A 23,917-nucleotide genomic window follows, 5' to 3' on the forward strand; every position below is an offset into this window, starting at 1 on the left:
AGATACTTCAGATCTCTTGGAGAGATAGAGTACCCAACACCGAAGTCTTTCATCGTGCAAGCACAACCAGCATCCTTGCACTCCTGAGTCATCGATGTCTAAGATGGTTGGGACATGTCAGGCGCATGGATCCTGAACGGATACCGAAACAACTGCTGTACGGAGAACTTCAGGAAGGTGTGAGGCCAGTGGGTCGACCGCATCTTCGTTTCAAGGATGTCTGCAAGAGAGACCTGACCAAGACCAGAATCAATCCAAGTCGCTGAGAAAGCATTGCAGATGACCGTGTCAAGTGGCGAGTAACTGTGCGCAACGGCGTCAAGCTCTCAGAGGACGAACGCACACAGGAACAAATCAGGAAGAGGACAAAGCGAAGAGACAGAGCGGCTTCTGTTCGAAGTCCCTCAAATTTCACATGTCCAAACTGCAATAGGGACTGCCACCCTCGAGTGGGACTTTTTAGCCACAGCAGACGCTGCAGACTCTGAACCAAGCATGCTACACCATCATCCCTAAAGGATGGACGGATGCCATTAAAAATACCAGTTTCTTTGGCTCTTCAGTGTATGTGTTGTAGCTACATGAACTGCCACTACTGGCCGTACAATACTGATAACCTGGCGGGCGTTTGTGCTAGGTGGACGTTTGTGTGGACGTCCAGAATCACCTCTGCGCGTGTGAAACTGTTCACATGATCACTGACACCCACATCGTTGCACAACTGACGCAGTACGTCCTGCTTGTATGCGAATTCTCGGCAAGGCCACAATCTGAGCCCTTTCAAATTCACTCAGTTGCCTATAAGAAGCACGAGTGCGTCTCCGTGTCATGATTGCCTGCTTACCTTACAAGTTTACACCACATGGAGCCTTCTGAATGTGAGCACACTCTATTGAAAGGTAGACACAGATGGTTCCCTGGTAGCTATGCCACTACGATATCTATTGAAAGACAACGCTGAGAACATTGCCAGTGCATCTACTATCTCCCAGATAGCATATGTAGTCATTGGATCAATATCGACGTCGTTTTTCCAGTTATACTAATTTTTGTTCCAGCAGTGTAGTATCATGAAGAAAAGAAATTTCTGTGCAGGAATTTTAAAAATTGAACCCAGAAATTACAAAGTTTTGTTCACTGATGTTTGAAGGAATCGACTTTTGCCTGATGATCTTCCTGGAATTGTATGGAGGTGGTCCGCTAACAGTGTATGGATCAAGCACGGAATCTCATGGGTTCAACAAGGAAGTGAGGCAGTCATGTTGTGGGCCGGAATCATGTGCAGATAACGGCCATTTTTCTTCGCAACAGTGGGTAATTTTGGTGCTGTGCAATATCGGCATAGGGTCCTCCTACATTTTGCCCAATCTTACAATCTCGAGATATGTGCTCAAGCACAGGATGCCCTCACGATGCCTGCCATCGAACACAGTGTCAGACTTGAGCACCATAGCGCCTATCACGTTGTGGAGAACATCCCAAGGACTATACAAGAACATTACAACGCCTGGCGTGAAGCAGGATGACATCCAGCAGCATATTTTGATTTCACAGACGTACGAAAATGTACAGCAAGGGGCTAACAGCCCTTACGTCCGTTATTGTCCCGTTTGAATTTAAAAGCAAATTTGAGCCCTGAAAACGATAAGGGCCTAAAGGAAACAGTCTTTGATTATGAGATTGTAACATGTGTGCATATGGCCTACAAATACACTCCTGGAAATGGAAAAAAGAACACATTGACACCGGTGTGTCAGACCCACCATACTTGCTCCGGACACTGCGAGAGGGCTGTACAAGCAATGATCACACGCACGGCACAGCGGACACACCAGGAACCGCGGTGTTGGCCGTCGAATGGCGCTAGCTGCGCAGCATTTGTGCACCGCCGCCGTCAGTGTCAGCCAGTTTGCCGTGGCATACGGAGCTCCATCGCAGTCTTTAACACTGGTAGCATGCCGCGACAGCGTGGACGTGAACCGTATGTGCAGTTGACGGACTTTGAGCGAGGGCGTATAGTGGGCATGCGGGAGGCCGGGTGGACGTACCGCCGAATTGCTCAACACGTGGGGCGTGAGGTCTCCACAGTACATCGATGTTGTCGCCAGTGGTCGGCGGAAGGTGCACCGGCCCGTCGACCTGGGACCGGACCGCAGCGACGCACGGATGCACGCCAAGACCGTAGGATCCTACGCAGTGCCGTAGGGGACCGCACCGCCACTTCCCAGCAAATTAGGGACACTGTTGCTCCTGGGGTATCGGCGAGGACCATTCGAAACCGTCTCCATGAAGCTGGGCTACGGTCCCGCACACCGTTAGGCCGTCTTCCGCTCACGCCCCAACATCGTGCAGCCCGCCTCCAGTGGTGTCACGACAGGCGTGAATGGAGGGACGAATGGAGACGTGTCGTCTTCAGCGATGAGAGTCGCTTCTGCCTTGGTGCCAATGATGGTCGTATGCGTGTTTGGCGCCGTGCAGGTGAGCGCCACAATCAGGACTGCATACGACCGAGGCACACAGGGCCAACACCCGGCATCATGGTGTGGGGAGCGATCTCCTACACTGGCCGTACACCACTGGTGATCGTCGAGGGGACACTGAATAGTGCACGGTACATCCAAACCGTCATCGAACCCGTCGTTCTACCATTCCTAGACCGGCAAGGGAACTTGCTGTTCCAACAGGACAATGCACGTCCGCATGTATCCCGTGCCACCCAACATGCTCTAGAAGGTGTAAGTCAACTACTCTGGCCAGCAAGATCTCCGGATCTGTCCCCCATTGAGCATGTTTGGGACTGGATGAAGCGTCGTCTCACGCGGTCTGCACGTCCAGCACGAACGCTGGTCCAACTGAGGCGCCAGGTGGAAATGGCATGGCAAGCAATTCCACAGGACTACATCCAGCATCTCTACGATCGTCTCCATGGGAGAATAGCAGCCTGCATTGCTGCGAAAGGTGGATATACACTGTACTAGTGCCGACATTGTGCATGCTCTGTTGCCTGTGTCTATGTGCCTGTGGTTCTGTCAGTGTGATCATGTGATGTATCTGACCCCAGGAATGTGTCAATAAAGTTTCCCCTTCCTGGGACAATGAATTCACGGTGTTCTTATTTCAATTTCCAGGAGTGTATTTATCAAACCAGGTTTATCTGTGCCGGAGACCTATAATGTATATACCACCAACATTAAAAAAAAAAAAAATTGTTTCCCTGATTTCTCTGATATTCGCTTTCATATGGTCCCAAAGCACAAAACATAATTTGGTGTCTGTGCGCTGCTCAGCTGTTATATACTTTAGTGTCTACATGAGCAGCGTAGTAGTACTTTGTAATCGGAGGTAGATTTTCTCATCTGGTAGGATGTATCAAGCAAGGCTGGCTGAATCTTTTACAGTCTGTAAAATGAATATTCGGGATTTCAGAACCTTTTATAGTGCTAGCGGACACACAACTAAACCACAAGTTTCTATACATGGTAACAATATAAATTTTAGAAAGTTTAGAGTGATGAAGATTTCAACAAGTTGACAAAAACTGCGGTTTAAAGTATTCTTATTGGGGTGTAGGGAGGCCACTACTTTTTACAAGTCACGCCGAGGGATAACACAATTTGTCATTTCCTCACAGTTTGTAAATGCCTAGTGCTCACATATGTATTTGGAAAGCAAATATCAACCTTGAAACACAGAGACTAAACAGAACTTCTAGATATCATGCCTGAAGTGGTGGACAGTTTTACCTGACTTCAAGTCAAAGAATGTGCTTTGTTAAAATGATGATAAGAAGGACCATGAAGTATTGGAATAGGTCATAATTGTTTGTGTAATGCATTTAGCATCTGTTTTTTATGTTTTTGGTCTAGTTTCACGTTAATTACGAACTTCACAACGTCAAAGGCAAACTATTGTCACTAGGTTATATGAGAAAACTTTTGTGAATGAATATTACTAACAGTATTGCTAAATATTAATTAAAATTTCATGATACTTTTAATTACAAATACTGGATGTTCAGACTTGGTGAAAAATCAAACGAAACCTATGAGACTCATGTTTTTCCTACAAATTCCTATGTAGGTGGAATAAGACCTTTTTAAAGCAGTATTTCCTAAGTTTGCCTAACTCCTGAAATGAAACCGCCGCGTGGAGTGGCCGCGCGGTTTGAGGCTCCATGTCACGGATTGCGCGGCCCCTCCTACCGGAGGTTCAAGTTCTCCCTGGGGCATGGGTTCGTGTGTTGTTCTTAGCATAAGTTAGCCTAAGTTAGTATAAGTAATGTGTAAGTCTAGGGACCGATGACCTCAGCAGCTTGGTCCCTTAGGAAAGTCACACATTTTGAAATGAATCCAGTGCAAATACAAACCATAGAACTTTTGATATAACCATTCCTTACAAACTTTATACATAATTTTTACATAAAGTGTACACATAAATAAATATCTATCTTATAAAGTAGCAGAGAAAAAAACATATTAAAACAAAGTAACTGCACGTAGCTTGTGTGTGATTAATAATTGTATTTTTTGACCTTCTGTAGATAGACGCTGCAAACCGGGACGGCCCTTCATGAGAAAGTGTAACATCTGCTGGTGCGCCTCTGATGGAACTCCTGGGGGCTGCACCAACTACAAGTGCCCCGATGATGTTGCAGCAGTCACTAGTTCCAGTGAGAGATCTATGTTTTTCAGATTGCGCTATTTGCATGTTAAATGAGTACCCTTTGCAATCTATTTCTAACCTTATATGCAATATGTTTTGCGTTATAACTAAATTACTGTTGTTTCCTATCGACAGTTGAAAGTAGGAAGATATACAGCCACCGCTGCAGAAACAGATGGTACCTTTGCCTGGTAACGCCGTGATTTGCCTGTTTAATTTGATTAATAGTATCATCTTCATCCATTAAAGATTATTTTAAGGTGGTTATGCTCGTTATATGATTGGGCTCTTATCGTCTATTATCAACACCAATTCAAATCCACTGTCAGCAAGTGAAATCAAGGGTTTTGTTTTGCCGATTACATGTACAAGGTGTTACCAAAGGGTACGGCCAAATTTTCAGGAAACATTCCTCACACACAAAGAAAGAAAATACGTTATGTGGACATGTGTCCGGAAACGCTTACTTTCCATGTTAGAGCTCATTTTATTACTTCTCTTCAAATCACATTAATCATGGAATGGAAACACACAGCAACAGAACGTGCCAGCGTGACGTCAAACACTTGATACAGGAAATGTTCAAAATGTCCTCCATTAGCGAGGATACATGCATCCACCCTCCGTCGCATGGAATCCCTGATGCGCTGATGCAGCCCTGGAGAATGGCGTATTGTATCACAGCCGTCCACAATACGAGCACGAAGAGTCTCTACATTTGGTACCGCGGTTGCGTTGACAAGAGCTTTCAAAAGCCCCCGTAAATGAAAGTCAAGAGGGTTGAGGTCAGCAGAGCGTTGAGGCCATGGAATTGGTCCGCCTCTACCAATCCATCGGTCACCGAATCTGTTGTTGAGAAGCGTACGAACACTTCGACTGAAATGTGCAGGAGCTCCATCGTGCATGAACCACATGTTGTGTCGTACTTGTAAAGGCACATGTTCTAGCAGCACAGGTAGAGTATCCCGTATGAAATCATGATAACGTGCTCCATTGAGCGTAGGTGGAAGAACATACTGACGAAACTAAAATGAGCTCTAACATGGAAATTAAACGTTTCCGGACACATGTCCACATAACATCTTTTCTTTATTTGTGTGTGAGGAATGTTTCCTGAAAGTTTGGCCGTACCTTTTTGTAACACCCTGTATACATGTCAAAGAATTTTAAAGTGTGACGTGTGCTGAAGCAAAATCCTTTGCAGCACCACTAGATTATGGTCCAACGGCCGAAACTGAAACTGTCGAATAAATAATTTCTACAATCAAATGCAAATCTGATGCCCTTTAAGAAAAGTGAAATCACTGTTGCACCCTTGAGGTACTAAATAACACAGCCTTGCCCCATCTAGAAGGGCCCTGAGGATGAGATTCCAATACCTCGGTCTCGAGTGCAAGTGAATGAATTTTCAAACAACACTTCTCTGTTGTCGGGAAAAACGGATGATGAGACAGTGCTGTTTCGTAAATTATTTATTCACAATCGGTTTCAGTCATAGACTGTCCTTCCAGTGCTATACATACAAACAAAACAAAAGAGAAAGCTACAAACGTCGAAACAAAATACAATTTCCAATGAATAATGCATTCCAAAGCTTCAGATACTTACGAAAAATTCTTTTTACAGTGACAACATCACTTGAGATTCATGATGTCTTTATATATGAATGAATAACTTGGTCAATCCAAAAGCGTAAGAAACATTTAACACAGGTATTCAGTACTATACCAACGACTCAATCAACGACAAGTGAAATACTAGCAGTCGAGCATACAAGTGTGAACAAATAGGTCACAAAGCAAAGCCAAAACTCATACGACCAAAGACAATACAAATAAAAAAAGGAAGCAACATAATGTCGTAACTTAAGAAGTACAAGACAGTGAAAAATTGCTATGATGAACACGAAGATTTTATATAAACACGTAACATTATTTTCTTCCCTCCACGCACAAACACTGCAGCCAATATCAAATGCCCAAATACAGCCAAGTAACATAAAAACATCACCTACTTGAAACTGAATTATATTTCGAATGCGTCATGAGTTTAATGAACAGAACTAAACTTCTATATTAAGACATGAAATAATTACATATAGATACCTGCATCGAAAATAAACGCGTAAGTCCTTAAACATGCTTGCAGTGAAGTATAACAAATCAAAATCATTCAGAAAAACGAATAAGCTATGTATACCATGTCTCCTTATGTACCTATACTATTATATGCCACAGATGAGAAAGCATCCAAAATTGTGGTTGTTGTGATCTTCAGTCCAGAGACTGGTTTGATTCAGCTCTTCATGCTGCTCTATCCTGTGCAAGCCTCGTCATCTCCGAATAACTACTTCAACCTACATCTTTCTGAATCTGCTTGGTGTATTCATCTCTTGGTCTCCCTCTACGATTTTTACCCTCCACGCTTCCCTCCAGTACTAAATTGGTGATCCCTTGATGCCCTAGGATGTGTCCTACCAACCAGTCCCTTCTTCTAGTCAAGTTGTACCAAATTCGTCCTCTCCAGCCCTGTTCCGTAACTCCTCAATACTTACGTGATCTACCCATCTAACCTTCAGCATTCTTCTGTAGCACCACGTTTCAAAAGCTTCTATTCTCTTGTTGTCTAAACTATTTGTCGTCCATGTTTCACTTTCATAAGTGGCTACACTCCACACAAATACTTTCAGAAATGACTTCCTGACATTTAAATCTATACTCTATGTCGACAAATTTTTCTTCTTCAGAAACGCTCTCCTTACCATAGTCAATCTACATTTTATATCCTCTCTACTTCGACGATCATCAGTTATTTTTCTCACCAAATAGCAAAACTCATAGACTACTTTAAGTTTCTCATTTCCTAAAATACTTCCCTCAGCGTCACCGGATTTAATTAGACCGTATTCCATTACCCTCGTTTTGCTTTTGTTTATTTGCATCCTATACTCTCCTTTCAAGAAGCTGTCCATTCCGTGCAACTGCTCTTTCAGGTCCTTTGCTGTCTCTGACAGAATTACGATGTCGTCGGCAAACCTCAAAGTTTTTTATCTCAAGTTATGGAACCTACACTCATACAGGTAACAGTGCTCAACAGATGTAGTACATGTAGATAAGTAGAAACTGTAGATCTAGTCTGACAAAAGAATCAGTAGTCATAACATCACATCGTGATTGTTTAAAACACGAAACCAAATTATACAACATGCAAAAAAGTCTTAGGTATAATGAGAGGACTGTTGTTACTCCTCTCTCCTCCCAACCTTTGAGATACCTTGGATCGTATTTGTATGCGAGATACACCATATTATTCATTCCTGTCTAAAGACATTGCCATGTGATTTTGTCACTGGGAAAGATGGGAAAGAGAGAGAGAGAGAGAGAGAGAGAGAGAATTGTAAGTATCTCAACCTTTTGTATTTCTTTGGACATTGCATTTTATTTCAGTGGTCATTGTCTTTTTGTTATGGTTAGGTTTTTTGTTTTGCTTTGTTTGTATATACAGCACTGTGTAGTTGGTCTGTAACCAAAATCGATTGTGAATAAATTATTGCCAAGGCAACACTGTCTCATCATGTTTTTTTCCAAGTATAACGATGGTGTTAATTGTTGTCTGAAATAAACTTCGATTTCTCTATTGGCGAGACTAGCGAACTAAATAAAAACAAAGCTGAAAAACTTAGAACTTCTGTAATACAATAGCTCCCTACTTAGCAATCATATACAACCGCTCGCTCACCGATAGATCTGTATCTACAGATTGGAAAAATGCGCAGGTCGCACCAGTGCTTAAGAAGGGTAGTAGGAGTAATCCATCGAACTACAGACCTATATCATTGACGTCGGTTTGCAGTAGGATTTTGCAGCATATACTGTATTCAAACATTATGAATCACCTCGAAGGGAACGATCTATTGATACCTAATCAGCATGGCTTCAGAAAACATCGTTCTTGTGCAACGCAGCTAGCTCTTTATTCGCACGAAGTAATGGCCGCTATCGACAGGGGATCTCAAGTTGATTCCGTATTTCTAGATTTCCGGAAAGCTTTTGACACTGTTCCTCACTTTTTTTTTTTTGGTCATCAGTCTACTGACTGGTTGGATGCGGCCCGCCACGAATTCCTTTCCTATGCTAACCTCTTCATCTCAGAGTAGCACTTGCAACCTACGTCCTCAATTATTTGCTTGACGTATTCCAATTTCTGTCTTCCTCTACAGTTTTTGCCCTCTACAGCTCCCTCTAGCACCATGGAAGTCATTCCCTCATGTCTTAGCAGATGTCCTATCATCCTGTCCCTTCTCCTTAGCAGTGTTTTCCACATATTCCTTTCCTCTCCGATTCTGCGTAGAACCTCCTCATTCCTTACCTTATCAGTCCACCTAATTTTCAACATTCGTCTATAGCACCACATCTCAAATGCTTCGATTCTCTTCTGTTCCGGTTTTCCCACAGTCCATGTTTCACTACCATACAATGCTGTACTCCAGACGTACATCCTCAGAAATTTCTTCCTCAAATTAAGGCCGGTATTTGATATTAGTAGACTTCTCTTGGCCAGAAATGCCTTTTTTGCCATAGCTAGTCTGCTTTTGATGTCCTCCTTGCTCCGTCCGACATTGGTTATTTTACTGCCTAGGTAGCGGAATTCCTTAACGTCATTGACTTCGTGACCATCAATCCTGATAAGTTTCTCGCTGTTCTCATTTCTACTACTTCTCATTACCTTCGTCTTTCTCCGATTTACTCTCAAACCATACTTTGTACTCATTAGACTGTTCATTCTGTTCAGCAGATCATTTAATTTTTCTTCACTTTCACTCAGGATAGCAATGTCATCAGCGAATCGTATCATTGATATCCTTTCACCTTGTATTTTAATTCCACTCCTGAACCTTTCTTTTATTTCCATCATTGCTTCCTCGATGTACAGATTGAAGAATAGGGGCGAAAGGCTACAGCCTTGTCTTACACCCTTCTTAATACGAGCACTTCGTTCTTGATCGTCCACTCTTATTATTCCCTCTTGGTTGTTGTACATACTGTATTGTATATGACTCGTCTATCCCTATAGCTTACCCCTACTTTTTTCAGAATCTCGAACAGCTTGCACCATTTTATATTGTCCAACGCTTTTTCCAGGTCGACAAATCCTATGAACGTGTCTTCGTTTTCCTTTAGCCTTGCTTCCATTATTAGCCGTAATGTCAGAATTGCCTCTCTCGTCCCTTTACTTTTCCTAAAGCCAAACTGATCGTCACCTAGCGCATTCTCAATTTTCTTTTCCATTCTTCTGTATATTATTCTTGTAAGCAGCATCGATGCATGAGCTGTTAAGCTGATTGTGCGATAATTCTCGCACTTGACAGCTCTTGCCGTCTTCGGAATTGTGTGGATGATGCTTTTCCGAAAGTCAGATGGTATATCGCCAAACTCATATTTTCAACACACCAAAGTGAATAGTCGTTTTGTTGCCACTTTCCCCAATGACTTTAGAAGTTCTGATGGAATGTTATCTATCCCTTCTGTCTTATTTGACCGTAAGTCCTCCAAAGCTCTTTTAAATTCCGATTCTAATACTGGATCCCCTATCTCTTCTAAATCGACTCCTGTTTCTTCTTCTATCACATCAGACAAATCTTCACCCTCATAGATGCTTTCAATGTATTCTTTCCACCTATCTGCTCTCTCCTCTGCACTGAACAGTGGAATTCCCGTTGCACTCTTAATGTTACCACCGTTGCTTTTAATGTCACCGAAGGTTGTTTTGACTTTCCTGTATGCTGAGTCTGTCCTTCCGACAATCATATCTTTTCGATGTCTTCACATTTTTCCTGCAGCCATTTCGTCTTAGCTTCCCTGCACTTCCTATTTATTTCATTCCTCAGCGACTTGTATTTCTGTATTCCTGATTTTTCCGGACCATGTTTGTACTTCCTCCTTTCATCAATCAACTGAAGTATTTCTTCTGTTACCCATGGTTTCTTCGCAGCAACCTTCTTTGTACCTACGTTTTCCTTCCCAACTTTTGTGATGGCCCTTTTTAGAGATGTCCATTCCTCTTCAACTGTACTGCCTACTGCGCTATTCCTTATTGCTGTATCTATAGCGTTAGAGAACTTCAAACGTATCTCGTCATTCCTTAGTACTTCCGTATCCCACCTCTTTGCGTATTTATTCTTCCTGACTAATGTCTTGAACTTCAGCCTACTCTTCATCACTACTATATTGTGATCTGAGTCTATATCTGCTCCTGGGTACGCCTTACAATCCAGTATCTGATTTCGGAATCTCTGTCTGACAATGATGTAATCTAATTGAAATCTTCCCGTATCTCCCGGCCTTTTCCAAGTATACCTCCTCCTCTTGTGATTCTTGAACAGGGTATTCGCTATTACTAGCTGAAACTCGTTACAGAACTCAATTAGTCTTTCTCCTCTTTCATTCCTTGTCCCAAGCCCATATTCTCCTGTAACCTTTTCTTCTACTCCTTCCCCTACAACTGCATTCCAGTCGCTCATGACTATTAGATTTTCGCCCCCCTTTACATACTGCACTACCCTTTCAATATCCTCATACACTTTCTCTATCTGTTCATCTTCAGCTTGCGACGTCGGCATGTATACCTGAACTATCGTTGTCGGTGTTGGTCTGCTGTCGATTCTGATTAGAACAACCCGGTCACTGAACTGTTCACAGTAACACACCCTCTGTCCTACCTTCCTACACCTGTTATACAATTTTCTGCTGCTGTTGATATTACCCGATACTCATCTGACCAGAAATCCTTGTCTTCCTTCCACTTCACTTCACTGACCCCTACTATATCTAGATTGAGCCTTTGCATTTCCGTTTTGAGATTTTGTAGTTTCCCTACCACGTTCAAGCTTCTGACATTTCACGCCCCGACTCGTAGAACGTTATCCTTTCGTTGATTATTCAATCTTTTTCTCATGGTAACCTCCCTCTTGGCAGTCCCCTCCCGGAGATCCGAATGGGGGACTATTCCAGAATCTTTTGCCAATGGAGAGATCATCATGGCACTTCTTCAAATACAGGCCACATGTCCTGTGGATACACGTTACGTGTAATTAATGCAGTGGTTTCCATTGCCTTCTGCATCCTCATGTCGTTGATCATTGCTGATTCTTCCGCCTTTAGGGGCAATTTCCTACCCCTAGGACAAGAGAGTGCTCTGAACCTCTATCCGCTCCTCCGCCCTCTTTGACAAGGTCGTTGGCAGAATGAGGCTGACTTCTTATGCCGGAAGTCTTCGTCGACTTCTAATCAAGCTGCGGGCCTATGGGGTATCGTCTCAGTTGTGCGACTGGATTCGTGATTTCATGTCAGGAAGGTCGCAGTTCGTAGTAATAGTCGGCAACTCATCGTGTAAAATTGAAGTGATATCAGGTGTTCCCCAGGGAAGCGTCCTGGGACCTCTGCTGTTCCTGATCTATATAAATGACCTGGGTGACAATCTGAGCAGTTCTCTTAGGTTGTTCGCAGATGATGCTGTAATTTACCGTCTAGTAAGGTCATCCGAAGACCAGTATCAGTTGCAAAGCGATTTAGAAAAGGTTGCTGTATGGTGTGGCAGGTGGCAGTTGACGCTAAATAACGAAAAGTGTGAGGTGATCCACATGAGTTGCAAAAGAAGTCCGTTGGAATTAGATTACTCGATAAATAGTACAATTATCAAGGCTGTCAATTCAACTAAGTACCTGTGTGTTAAAATTACGAACAATTTCAGTTGGAAAGACCATATAGATAATATTGTGGGGAAGGCGTGCCAAAGGTTGCGTTTCATTGGCAGGACACTTAGAAGATGCAACAAGTCCACTAAAGAGACAGCTTACACTACACTCGTTCGTCGTCTGTTAGAATATTGCTGCGCGGTGTGGGATCCTTACCAGGTGGGATTGGCAGAGGACATCGAAAGGGTGCAAAAAAGGGCAGCTCGTTTTGTATTATTACGTAATAGGGGAGAGAGTGTGGCAGATATGATACGCGAGTTGGGATGGAAGTCATTAAAGTAAACACGTTTTTCGTCGCGGCGAGATCTATTTACGAAATTTCAGTCACCAACTTTCTCTTTCGAATGCGAAAATATTTTGTTGAGCCCAACCTACATAGGTAGGAATGATCATCAAAATAACATAAGAGAAATCAGAGCTCGAACAGAATGGTTTAGGTGTTCGTTTTTCCCGCGCGCTGTTCGGGAGTGGAATGGTAGAGAGATAGTATGATTGTGGTTCGATGAACCCTCTGCCAAGCACTTAAATGTGTATTGCAGAGTAATCATGTAGATGTAGATGTAGATGAAGATGTGAATGAAATGCAGTATTAGTATGTGGCGAAACAAGTGCCAAAGCTTGGAGTTAACTGTAACAGTTAACACTCGCATGGAGCTATGGATTCTTTGTATCATAAATAGACTCTTTGGGTTCAAAAGAATACCGTTTTGTGTTAACCATGAAAAGTTATTTGCTTTACCTTCATCACAAATATTTATTCACAAATGTCATGTTTACATATTTTAGAATGCAAACAATATGTTGACATAAAAACCTGAAAAAAGGTCACAATAGGGTAGCTAGTTTATGTAACCTTGCATAACAAAAAGTGAAACTGTTGTGGCGTAGCAAGACAGCCACGCCACGGAAGTAGCCGAAAGGCACGCGTTTAGCAGGCAAGAGATAGGTCTGTAACAGGATACGTCATGAATGCTATAAAGAAAAGTACGTAGCTTCTGTAATACTTACCTTTAATCCATCCTTGGTACATCGCTATTGACGATATAAGTGAGACTCCATAGATACATGCAATGTTACTAATGGCGCCTTGCTAGGTCGTAGCCATTGACTTAGCTGAAGGCTATTCTAACTATTGGCTCTGCAAATGAGCGAGGCTTCGTCAGTGTAGTCGCTAGCAAAGTCGTCCGTACAACTGGGGCGAGTGCTAGTCCGTATCTCGAGACCTGCCTTGTGGTGGCGCTCGGTCTGCGATCACACAGTGGCGACACGCGGGTCCGACATGTACTAAATGGACCGCGGCCGATTTAAAGCTACCACCTAGCAAGTGTGGTGTCTGGCGGTGACACCACAGAAACATAAAAATTCAAACTAGTTTATTGTATTACAAATAACATAAAACTTTAATATATCGCTGTAAGATGAAGGTACGAAATGTGAGATAGAATGAATGAATTTCACATATCAATTGATGCACAACTTTTTACAGATGTTCAATATTCACACATTGAAATTATGAATGAACTTCACGTATGAATTCATACACAAATTTTCACAGGTGTGGAAGTTCTGATATTCACACACTTTAAACATCACTAAAAGACAGGTATGGCTAAGTGGAAGACTGTAGCAGGTACAATACTGACTGGTATTTTTCTAACTAGAGAGGGGGACAAGTAGTACATCATCTCTTCTGTGAATCTGAAATGGATATTTTTTATTTTCGGAGAGGTTTTGTCAAAATTTGTGAACTCGTTATTCTCAATTCATTTGGTAGTCTGTCATTGATCAGTCTTGCTTTGAGGTAGGATTCAGTGCGCTACGTAGGTTGTACTTTGATGCACTCAGGTCGGGAAATAGGTATGTACTTCACGCAGGATGTTTGCATTTCATAAAAGCTACCTCCGATATGTTAAAAAAATGGCTCTGAGCACTATGGGACTCAACATCTGAGGTCATCAGTCCCCTAAAACTTAGAACTACTTTAACCTGACTAATCTAAGGACATCACACACATCTATGCCCGAGGCAGGATTCGAACCTGCGACCGTAGCGGTTTCGCGGTTCCAGCCTGAAGTGCCTAGAACCGCTCGGCCACTCCGGCATGCCGATATGTTCAAAATTGCATGAAAAAGCAAGAGTCCATCTGCGTGGTGGTCTGCTTGTGCTGTCGTCAAGAGGACGTACTACAACTTTTGTGCTGTTTTAAAAGGAAATTATTTCTGGTTAGGTTTTCCTGTTTTGAAATGTTCTCTTTTTGACTAATGCATACCGGAAATTAACATGAAAGCTTTTCCTTTTTTAGGGACATAAGAAATAAATGTTCTGTCATTAGTGAAGCCGTAAAGTGATGAACCTTCCACATGCCTCTTTAGACTCCAGGAATACAGGAGTGATTTTCTTTTTATTTCTTTCTCAGTGTAGCAAAATAAGTTTCAATTCGGAAACCAATTCAACAGAGTCAAAGTAATTGTTACCTGTAATGTTACAGTATGTACCATAAATGGGCTGCCCTAGTCTCAGGACAGATTGAGTAAGTTTCTGAAATTTCTTTCCTTCTGGTTTTGAGTCAACGCCATCACTGTCTTTTCCTATGTATAAATAGGCAATCAGAAGGTTCTTTGTTTGATCATCAGCTAAAGAAATTATTTTGAGCCCTTAAGTCTCTGGTTTACAAGCAATATAAACCATAGATATGCATCTCCCACGAAAAACAAACTAGCATTTCATGCACACACACACACACGGGAACGTATGCTATAACATTGCTGAGGATTGTGAACCACTCATCTAAAAATACAAGAAATCGTTGCTGCAGGGTATTTTCCTTTCTGTTGACCCTGCTGGTCACATTATCAAATCTTAGGCAGTGAAGCAATATCAGCACAGAAAATATCTTTTCCGGTGCCGCCTGCAGCAAACATAAACTGTAAATTTCCATGACTAGATTTGGAAGTGACACTAAAATGTAATAATCCAAATAGTGCTCGAAGTTCATAACATTTTCGTCTCATAGTTCCATGCGCTGCTAATCAGGAAATTTTGATCGGTATGAAGATATTTTCACATTAGTATGAATTACAATTTCTTCTTACACATACGTGCCAAACGAACACTCGCACGGTTCCCGTGGACTGCACTAGTCTCCCAGTCTGCTTCTAGGGGCATTCAGTGTACGAACATCCATTGTCAAGTTGCGGGCTGGTGTTCTCACACTTCTAAAAAGTTCAGTAGAGAACTACTTATACCTATATTTGCCTCCTATCTGTGTTCATTTCACTCTTCATTGCCTAGTTCACGGACCAGGTTTTTTTTCTGAAGTAATTTCATGTTCTCTGTTGTAACAAGGGCTATTTTCATCTTCGATATCATTTGCGTAGCTACTTTCAATTTTTTAGTTCATCATCTTCCTTTCCTCTCTATCCAACATCTGGTCAGGTTGGGGTATCAATGGTACTGCGCCACTTTCCTCGGTCTTTCCACCATTATTCTTCCACAATTTGGCAATTTGGGTCCGTAGCAGGTTTCTCCCTCTTAAACCCATGTTTATTGTATCAATCCATCTTGTTCTCGGTCTTCCTCTTGGCCTTTTGCCCTCAGTCTTGAACTCCATCATTCTTCTTCGTATTCTTCCCTCTCTCATCCTCTTCACATGCCCAAACCATTTTAATCTATTTTTTTCATTTTTCTTAGTCAATTTCTCCACTCCAATTTCCTTCCTAACATCTTCATTTTTCACTCTGTCTCTCCTCGTCTTCCCTAGCATACTTGTCAGAAACTTCATTTCACTGGATTGTATCCTACACTCCTCTCTTCTAGTCATAGTCCAAGTCTCTGAGCCGTAAATTAGTATGGGTGTGAAGAAAGTCTTGTATAGTACCAACTTGCACCTCAATGGCACTTCCCTTCCCCACACCAAACTCTCACACACTGGTAAAATGTTTCCCTACAAAGTCCAGAAAATTTGAATCAAACACTGACATACTGAATGAGAGCTGGAAGCAGTAGTAATGCAGAAAATAAACGAAAACATGAACTAAGCCTAAAAATAAAATTATATTTAGCTGATAAGTAAGTCTGGAACACACGGAAAACAGATTACCTTACAGCAGGGACGATCATCCTTTTTCAATTTGAGATCTCCTACATGAAATTTAGTCCATTTAGAAATGTAGATTTCACACGCGTGAATAAATTAAAATATACACTATCATAAATGTTGAAAAATATTTGGGAGATACTTGGCTTTACGTATCATTGCCAAGTTTATTATAGTTTGGTGAATAATTTGTCGGGGCCAACCTTACACAGCCTGAAAGATGGACATCAGTCGTTTATTTCTACGCTTAGATTTCAATATGTTCATCGTTGCAAACACTACCTCACATTGATAAGTTGATTAAAAAATCGGTAAAACATAGGATGCCGTGTTTAAAGTGTTAGATTAGGTTTTCCCACTCATTAATTTCCAAAAGTTATCTTCATTGTATTCTGACTTGCAGGAAATGCCATTTGGAAATCGAATAATTTCCTCTTCAGGTTCAGTCTCAGTGCAAGTGGAAAGAGGACTCATTTTACTTGAAATATCTTCCACATCGACTTTTTGGAAAGGTTGATTTACGAATGCTAGAAAAAGTACCGTTGCCTTTAAAGGTGAAAGTCGGTTTTCAAACCCTGCGTTTAGTGCTCTCACTTTGGCCGTTTACTACTTTGCAGGTTCTTCACTATCAACAGCGGCTTGCAATTCGAAGTCTTTGAAGGTTGTTGCAAATGGGGTTCAGTGTTTCCAATTTTAGGAATGACTAAAGTAGCATTACACATAAAACATATAAACTTACGTTTATGCGTTGCAACAGAAAGCGGTTTTCAAACCCTGCGTTTAGTGCTCTCACTTTGGCCGTTTACTACTTTGCAGGTTCTTCACTATCAACAGCGGCTTGCAATTCGAAGTCTTTGCAGGTTGTTGCAAATGGGGTTCAGTGTTTCCAATTTTAGGAATGACTAAAGTAGCATTACACATAAAACACATAAACTTACGTTTATGCATTGCAACAGAAAGCTGTTCGTAAAGTTCACTGTGAAAGTGGAATGTCTTCCGTGTTTAGCTGCACTCCTACTGAGTCCTGATCGATAGCACTCGACAGCGGTGGTGAGACATCGTACAGTAGTGGTTTCGATTCGCCTCTGTGTGTGTGTGTGTGTGTGTGTGTGTGTGTGTGTGTGTGTGTGTGTGTATTTGGAGGCACTGGCGCTCAATGACTCGGTTATTAGCCCCTATTCGCCGGTATTGGCTGCATTATCGCAGAGCTGTACTGTCGGTGTGGTGTGTATCGTTGCGCTGTCTTCATCTCAATTGTTTCGAAAACGAGTGATGAGGTGGTTTTTTGACATGTCAATACAAACAGAAATCTGAGTTTCGATAGCACACAAAGCGTTTAACTTATCATTACCTCCGTAGTGCACATTGTTGTTTCGCTGAATCTCGCAAGCGGCGCGGGATTAGCCGAGCGGTCTCAGGCGCTGCAGTCATGGACTGTGCGGCTGGTCCCGGCGGAGGTTCGAGTCCTCCCTCGGGCATGGGTGTGTGTGTTTGTCCTTAGGATGATTTAGGTTAAGTAGTATGTAAGCTTAGGGACTGATGACCTTAGTAGTTGAGTCCCATAAGATTTCACGCATATTTGAACATTTTTTTTTTAAATTTCGCGGCCAAATTTGTATTGCCCATTGGGGACGAAACTTGTTCGCCCCCCGCACCGCACACTGCACCACAGCCTGCAGCGAACCCTGAGATCTCTCCCCGGTCACCACAACCCCTGGTCATAATGCATCAAGTTACGATTCGCGAGTAGTAACCTCACGCAGAAGGGAAGACTGTTGCTTGGCGCGAGTGTTAAAAGCAGAGACAATGTTGTGAGTTTTACCGCCTGTAAATACCACGCGAAAAGCTCATTGTCAGCCAAGTATTATCTTGTGCAAAAAAAAAAAAAAAAAAAAAAAAAAAAAAACCAGATCATTTAAACAGATTTCTGACAAAGTATTTCAAAGGTCGAGTCATAAAACCATGCCGATCGACCGGTCGATCGGGATCGGCGGATTGAGCATCCCTGATTTCTGGTGTTGTGGAATACTGGCACGACCCAAACTTCACAGCTGTTCACTGAGAAAGCGGACGACTCGATAATGGTTCTAATTTGTATACTTGTCCGTTATCAACTGCCAGCAAGGTATGAGGAACCGCCAACAAATGAAGGACCAATGGGGGCCGGCCGGAGTGGCCGAGCGGTTCTAGGCGCTACAGTCAGGAACCGCGCCACCGCTACGGTCGCAGGTTCAAATCCTGCCTCGGGCATAGATGTGTGTGATGTCCTTAGGTTAGTTAGGTTTAAGTAGTTCTAAGTTCTAGGGGACTGATGACCTTAGAAGTTAAGTCCCATAGTGCTCAGAGCCATTTGAACCATTTTGAACCAATGGGGGATATGGCAAGGGTGCACAGTTTCACTAGTATCGAAAGATACCTCGTAACTCCGTTTCAGTTTTAAATAAGATTAGCCTTACACGGTGTTATTCACAGAGATATATAGCAACAAGAGGTGAGTGGGGTGCAGGTGGTGGAATGGTGGCTTGTGGAGATGGTAAAGCTGGCCAGGGTGGCTAGGAAAACTCCGCTGCAAGATACAACATATTTGTGTTGGTTTACAATGCTATAGTGCTGCGACGTTCATGTATTCGTCCTCTGCAGGTGCGTGGTCTTCAGGTGGTGCTGATGACGTCGGTAGACCGCGGCAGTGGGATGGTCATTTGATGCCCGTATACTGCTTTTCTGGCACTGTTTACATCACTCATAACAGCGTGCCTGAGTTAGCTGTATGTGGCCCTTAGTCAGCAGTGCCAGCAACAGGTATGGCCACTGACTTCCTGTAGGTGGTTATGGTTAATGGGTTAGGAGTTCGCCCTGGTGTGGAGGGATGGTAGCAGTACTGCCCTCTGTGCGAACTGCTGTCCTCCAAGGCAGAAGATCCGTGATGTTGTGGCACATGGGGGATGGCTCCCCGTCGTGTTGGCTAAGTCCATGTGGTGGACTTAGAATCGTGAGCTGGTCTGTTGGAGCTTGCTGCCCAGACCAGCGTCGAGTTCTGGCTGGTCCATAGCGTGTTGGAGACTGACGTTGACCCCGATCTCATGGAGGGTGCTATCAGGCCGCATAACTGTGCTACAGATAGGAGGTATTTATAGCGATTAGTATCACCCTTGTTGTGCTGTTACACTGCTTCCAAGCATGTACAAACCGACACCTGTGTCGCAACGTCCTGAAAATACACCACAGGCCGGCCCGTATTTGCATAAGCTTTCTGTGATAGTACTACGATTGCGCAGCTTAAACCTACCGCCTTGTGGAGTACAAGAAGACTAGCTTTTGAAATTACATTCATTGCCTATATGCCTGCCTGCTTGCCCCACACATGGCTGTACTGGAACTGCTTTAATTCAGTAACGCCCAAAATTTAGTGACAGCGTAAGATGCATCATCTCTCTAGGACGACACAGACACCAGGTCTGAACCTGTGACCAGTCTCCAAAGTAAGACTTCACCACAAAGTGACGACATAGGTTATTTTACAATTTTTTGTCTTACATCATGCAACAAATCTCCGCATGTACAGCTCATTTCCACCCATAATACCCAATCCATTTGTTGCGTTGGTCCAGAGGCTACTACACTTCCATTACTGTTTGAGCTATCTTTTCACTATTAACCCCTCCAAAACATTAAATAACTATTTACTTTAATATCTCCTTATCGCGCCCACATGACGCCTCATACAGTCGACAACAATGCTCGTTTCTACACTGCCAGGTTATTCGTCCTTCAAATCACATGTAGTTATTTTATACAATGTAACTCTCTTATTAGTATATCTAGCTTTTACAATCAGCACACCTCCTCCTGTACAAATAGTTAACCCGTCCATCGGTATCTGATGTGCTGGATGATGCACTCGCGAGCGGCCGTCCATGTAAGGCAGATAAAGGTTGCGCAAAACAGAGTCAACACTAATATAGTGTCTGTGGCTGTGACACTTATGTTCTTGGTCGTGTGCTGCTGCTCTTCCCGGTATTTCTGAACATGAGAAAGAACTTCGTCTACAGAAACACGCCCCTCTTGCGTTTCTGTTAACCGGTTTAAGGACAGGTCTAGGGTGAGGATCCAACATTTCATTCAGGTAGGCAGATTTTTCACTAGTACTCTCCAGTCGGTACAGCTGCACCTGCGTAATGTTAATCTTTATTGCCCCCATAACAGAGGTTGACAGATGCAACGTCTGCTCCGTTACATCACAGACCGTTAATACCGTCTTAAGTTGCACAGAAAGGACAACTACTTATTGATGACCAGTTTTGGACGGCGTATCCATAATCAAATCAGCCATAAATGTCAATGTTGCGTTACACCAGGCATACAATTGGAAAATTGGCAATGAAATCAATTCGTGTGATAACAGAAATTGCCTCAACATGTTCTCATCTCTACTATGACAGCGTGAGCACATGTGTATGCCACATTATCTGCTATCACACTTGTTAATTTCATGACAAGTTTTCATCTTAATGACTGGTGTAACGCAAGACTTACATTTAAGGCTGATTTTTGTCCGCAGCTCGTGGTCGCGCGGTAGCGTTCTCGCTTCCCTCTCCCGGGTTCCCGGGTTCGATTCCCGGCGAAGTCAGGGATTTTCTCTGCCTCGTGATGACTGGGTGTTGTGTGATGTCATTAGGTTAGTTAGGTTTAAGTAGTTCTAAGTTCTAGGGCACTGATGACCATAGATGTTAAGTCCCATAGTGCTCAGAGCCATTTGAACCATTTTTTTAAGGCTGATTTCATAATGGATAAGAAGTTTTTAATATGGTCATAAACAAATACCTGTTCTTCTTGTGCAACTTACAATCTCTATAACGGTTACTGTAACCGTTAATAAGTATTTCACTCCTATGCAAACCGAAACGTTCAGCTCCCTCGACCTTATCTTGCTCAAAGCAGTTCACTAGTACCACTTCGATACTTTTACAGAAAACATCCAGTACGAACATGCTTGCTGAATGTAGGCTCGCGGCTCCAGTACGTCACATGTCCAGTTCTGGCCTTCTTCTAAGTACAGCGGCATCTCATATGTTTTTCCCTTCCAATGGTAGTACCTGTAGCGTCCCCATTCCACTTCTAGTGAAGAGGTGCAACATTGTTAGGCAAAGGACAACCTTCATCTCTTACTTCGAGCTGTAGCAACCTATGAACAGAGAACTCCCATCACTAACCTTCCCCCCTTCAAAAGGTTTTCCGTTACATAGACATACAAAAATATCTAACTTACATGCCAATGAACATAAAAGTATAATCATACGTATAGCAACAAAACTTCTTCCTCCCGTCCCTATCTCAACTGGCATGCTGATCCATTATGCCTCTAAGTAACATGTACACTCTCACCTACAGGTAAACTATTCCCTCCAGATTTCTTGGTGTTCATCCATATGGAATTTCCTGCAGAGATTTTGCAGGGCTTCTGTATACATGCCCCCAAGAAAAAACGACATCTGTCTCAACGCATCTGGTGCATCTCGAAATGGCTTCAGACGTCCCACACGCACAACAGTTGTAAGAACCGGTAATTTACCGACGTTTTTGTGTCAACTACCCCATATGGCCCTCGATAATTTGTTTTTTATTTCCTGGTCTTATCCTTCAGAATGTACAGGTTCTATAACAGTACTAACTGACCGATTTTATACTGTAGCAATCTGCCACTATCATTCCCCGACCGTTCCAGGTTCTGCCGTTTGCTCCTTGAACACGCTTCCAAATTTCCCTCACTCTTTTAGCAAAATCACGTAACCTTATTTTGTCAGATGGCGATGGCATGCCTACCTGTAAACTACCTCATATGTTGACAGTCCCACTGCACAAGGGACTTTTGAATTATATGCACTCTTAAGGAAAGATAAACACATGCCCCAATCATTATAGTGGACACCCACATAATGACTCATAATCCTTCTGACTGTGTGATGCACCTCCAGCGCTCTACCATTAGCCTGGAGGCGCAATGCACTCATCAACTTCTTAACCCTAAAATTTAACAAACTGAACATAATGTTTGTTCTGTGATCAGTGGAAATAGTTTCTGGCACTCCCAATATGAACACCCAACTGTTCACCAATGCTTATGCTACTGTTTTTGCCTACTGATTACAGAAGCAATCTTTTCCACATATCTAGAAAAATGATCAATAATGGTTAACAAAAATCGATTCCTGGCTGGAATCTTGTTGAATGGTGCAAGAAGGTCCAACCCAATATTTTAAAAGGCTCCATTGCTTCTTTCAATGTGTAAAAAGTTATTAACTTGCATCTCATATCCGCTCACTGTCCCCATTGTACATAACCCCTCACATACCAGCCCACATCGTCCTTTATAGACTTCCACCATCAGCACTCTTTCACCATTATATTCGTTGTTCTACAACCATCATGGCCTGATAACAAGTGATCATGCATTTCTTTCAACATTTCCTATTTCAACATAGCTGGCACTACAACACAATAACCCGCACTACACAGTGAATTGTGACTGCAGCCCATACTGTTTCGCTGCTTGCCATTGTGCAAGGGCTGAATTATGCTATTTTTCTCCTTAAACTACATGCGTTTGTGTGCCTCTTACCAGGTTTGTGTACTGCTTCATAGCTGAATGCACTTAGCCTTAATGCTCAACTATCCAGCCTACAAGAATGGTCCATAAGCTACAAAAACCTTTTAGGGGCTGAATTGTTCATTACTACTGTAAAGCTCTTTCTATATAAATAAAACCTGAAAAACGTAATTCCATATATCACACCAAGCGTCCCTTTTCTGTTGTTGAGTAGTTTTTCTCTGCTCTGCTGTGCTGCCTAGTGGCATACGCTACCACATGTCTATCTTCATTTACTACTTGACTGTGGACACATCCTATAGTCTGATTGGAAGTGCTGGTGGATATTATCCAGAAATATTAGTGCTGAACTCAATGTCAATGGTCTTCTTCGCTCTTCAAACGACTCTTGGCATTTCTTTGTCCATTCGAACTTTACTCCCTTTTTTAACAGTCGCGTAAATCACCGGGCTACTTTTGCAAACTCTTTTATGTATTTTCTATAGTAATTCGGTAAATGCAGAAAGACTAATTCCTTGGGAATACTAGTAAAGGGAAATTCCAGTACTGCCTCTGTCAACCTCAGCTCCGTCTCTACCCCTTCCATTTTAATAATATATCCTAAATACCTAAATTCTTCTAATGTAAAACGGCATTTTTCTATGTTTACTGATAAATTTACTGCTCGTAAATTACTAAAAGCCCCTCGCAGATATTACATATGCTCTGCCATATCCTTCTGAAAAATGATTACATCATCCAGCTATACTGCAGGTATATCATGCACTGGCGAGGTTTCAGCCCCTTCAGCAGTCCACGATGA

The 23,917-nt window shown here is 42.6% G+C and overlaps 1 protein-coding gene across 1 annotated transcript in view; it reads left to right on the forward strand.

Moving 5' to 3' along the window:
- The first annotated feature begins 4,569 nt into the window (after positions 1 to 4,569).
- The window catches only part of LOC126419432 (brachyurin-like), a 154,273-nt gene continuing 134,925 nt past the window's right edge, over positions 4,570 to 23,917 (forward strand). Inside the window, exon 1 of the mRNA XM_050086621.1 lies at positions 4,570 to 4,669. Coding sequence (XP_049942578.1) covers positions 4,570 to 4,669 — 100 coding nt within the window. The remainder of the gene's footprint in view (positions 4,670 to 23,917) is intronic.

Source organism: Schistocerca serialis, chromosome 9 (genome assembly GCF_023864345.2).
Source record: "Schistocerca serialis cubense isolate TAMUIC-IGC-003099 chromosome 9, iqSchSeri2.2, whole genome shotgun sequence".
NCBI classification, from domain to species: Eukaryota; Metazoa; Arthropoda; class Insecta; order Orthoptera; family Acrididae; genus Schistocerca; species Schistocerca serialis.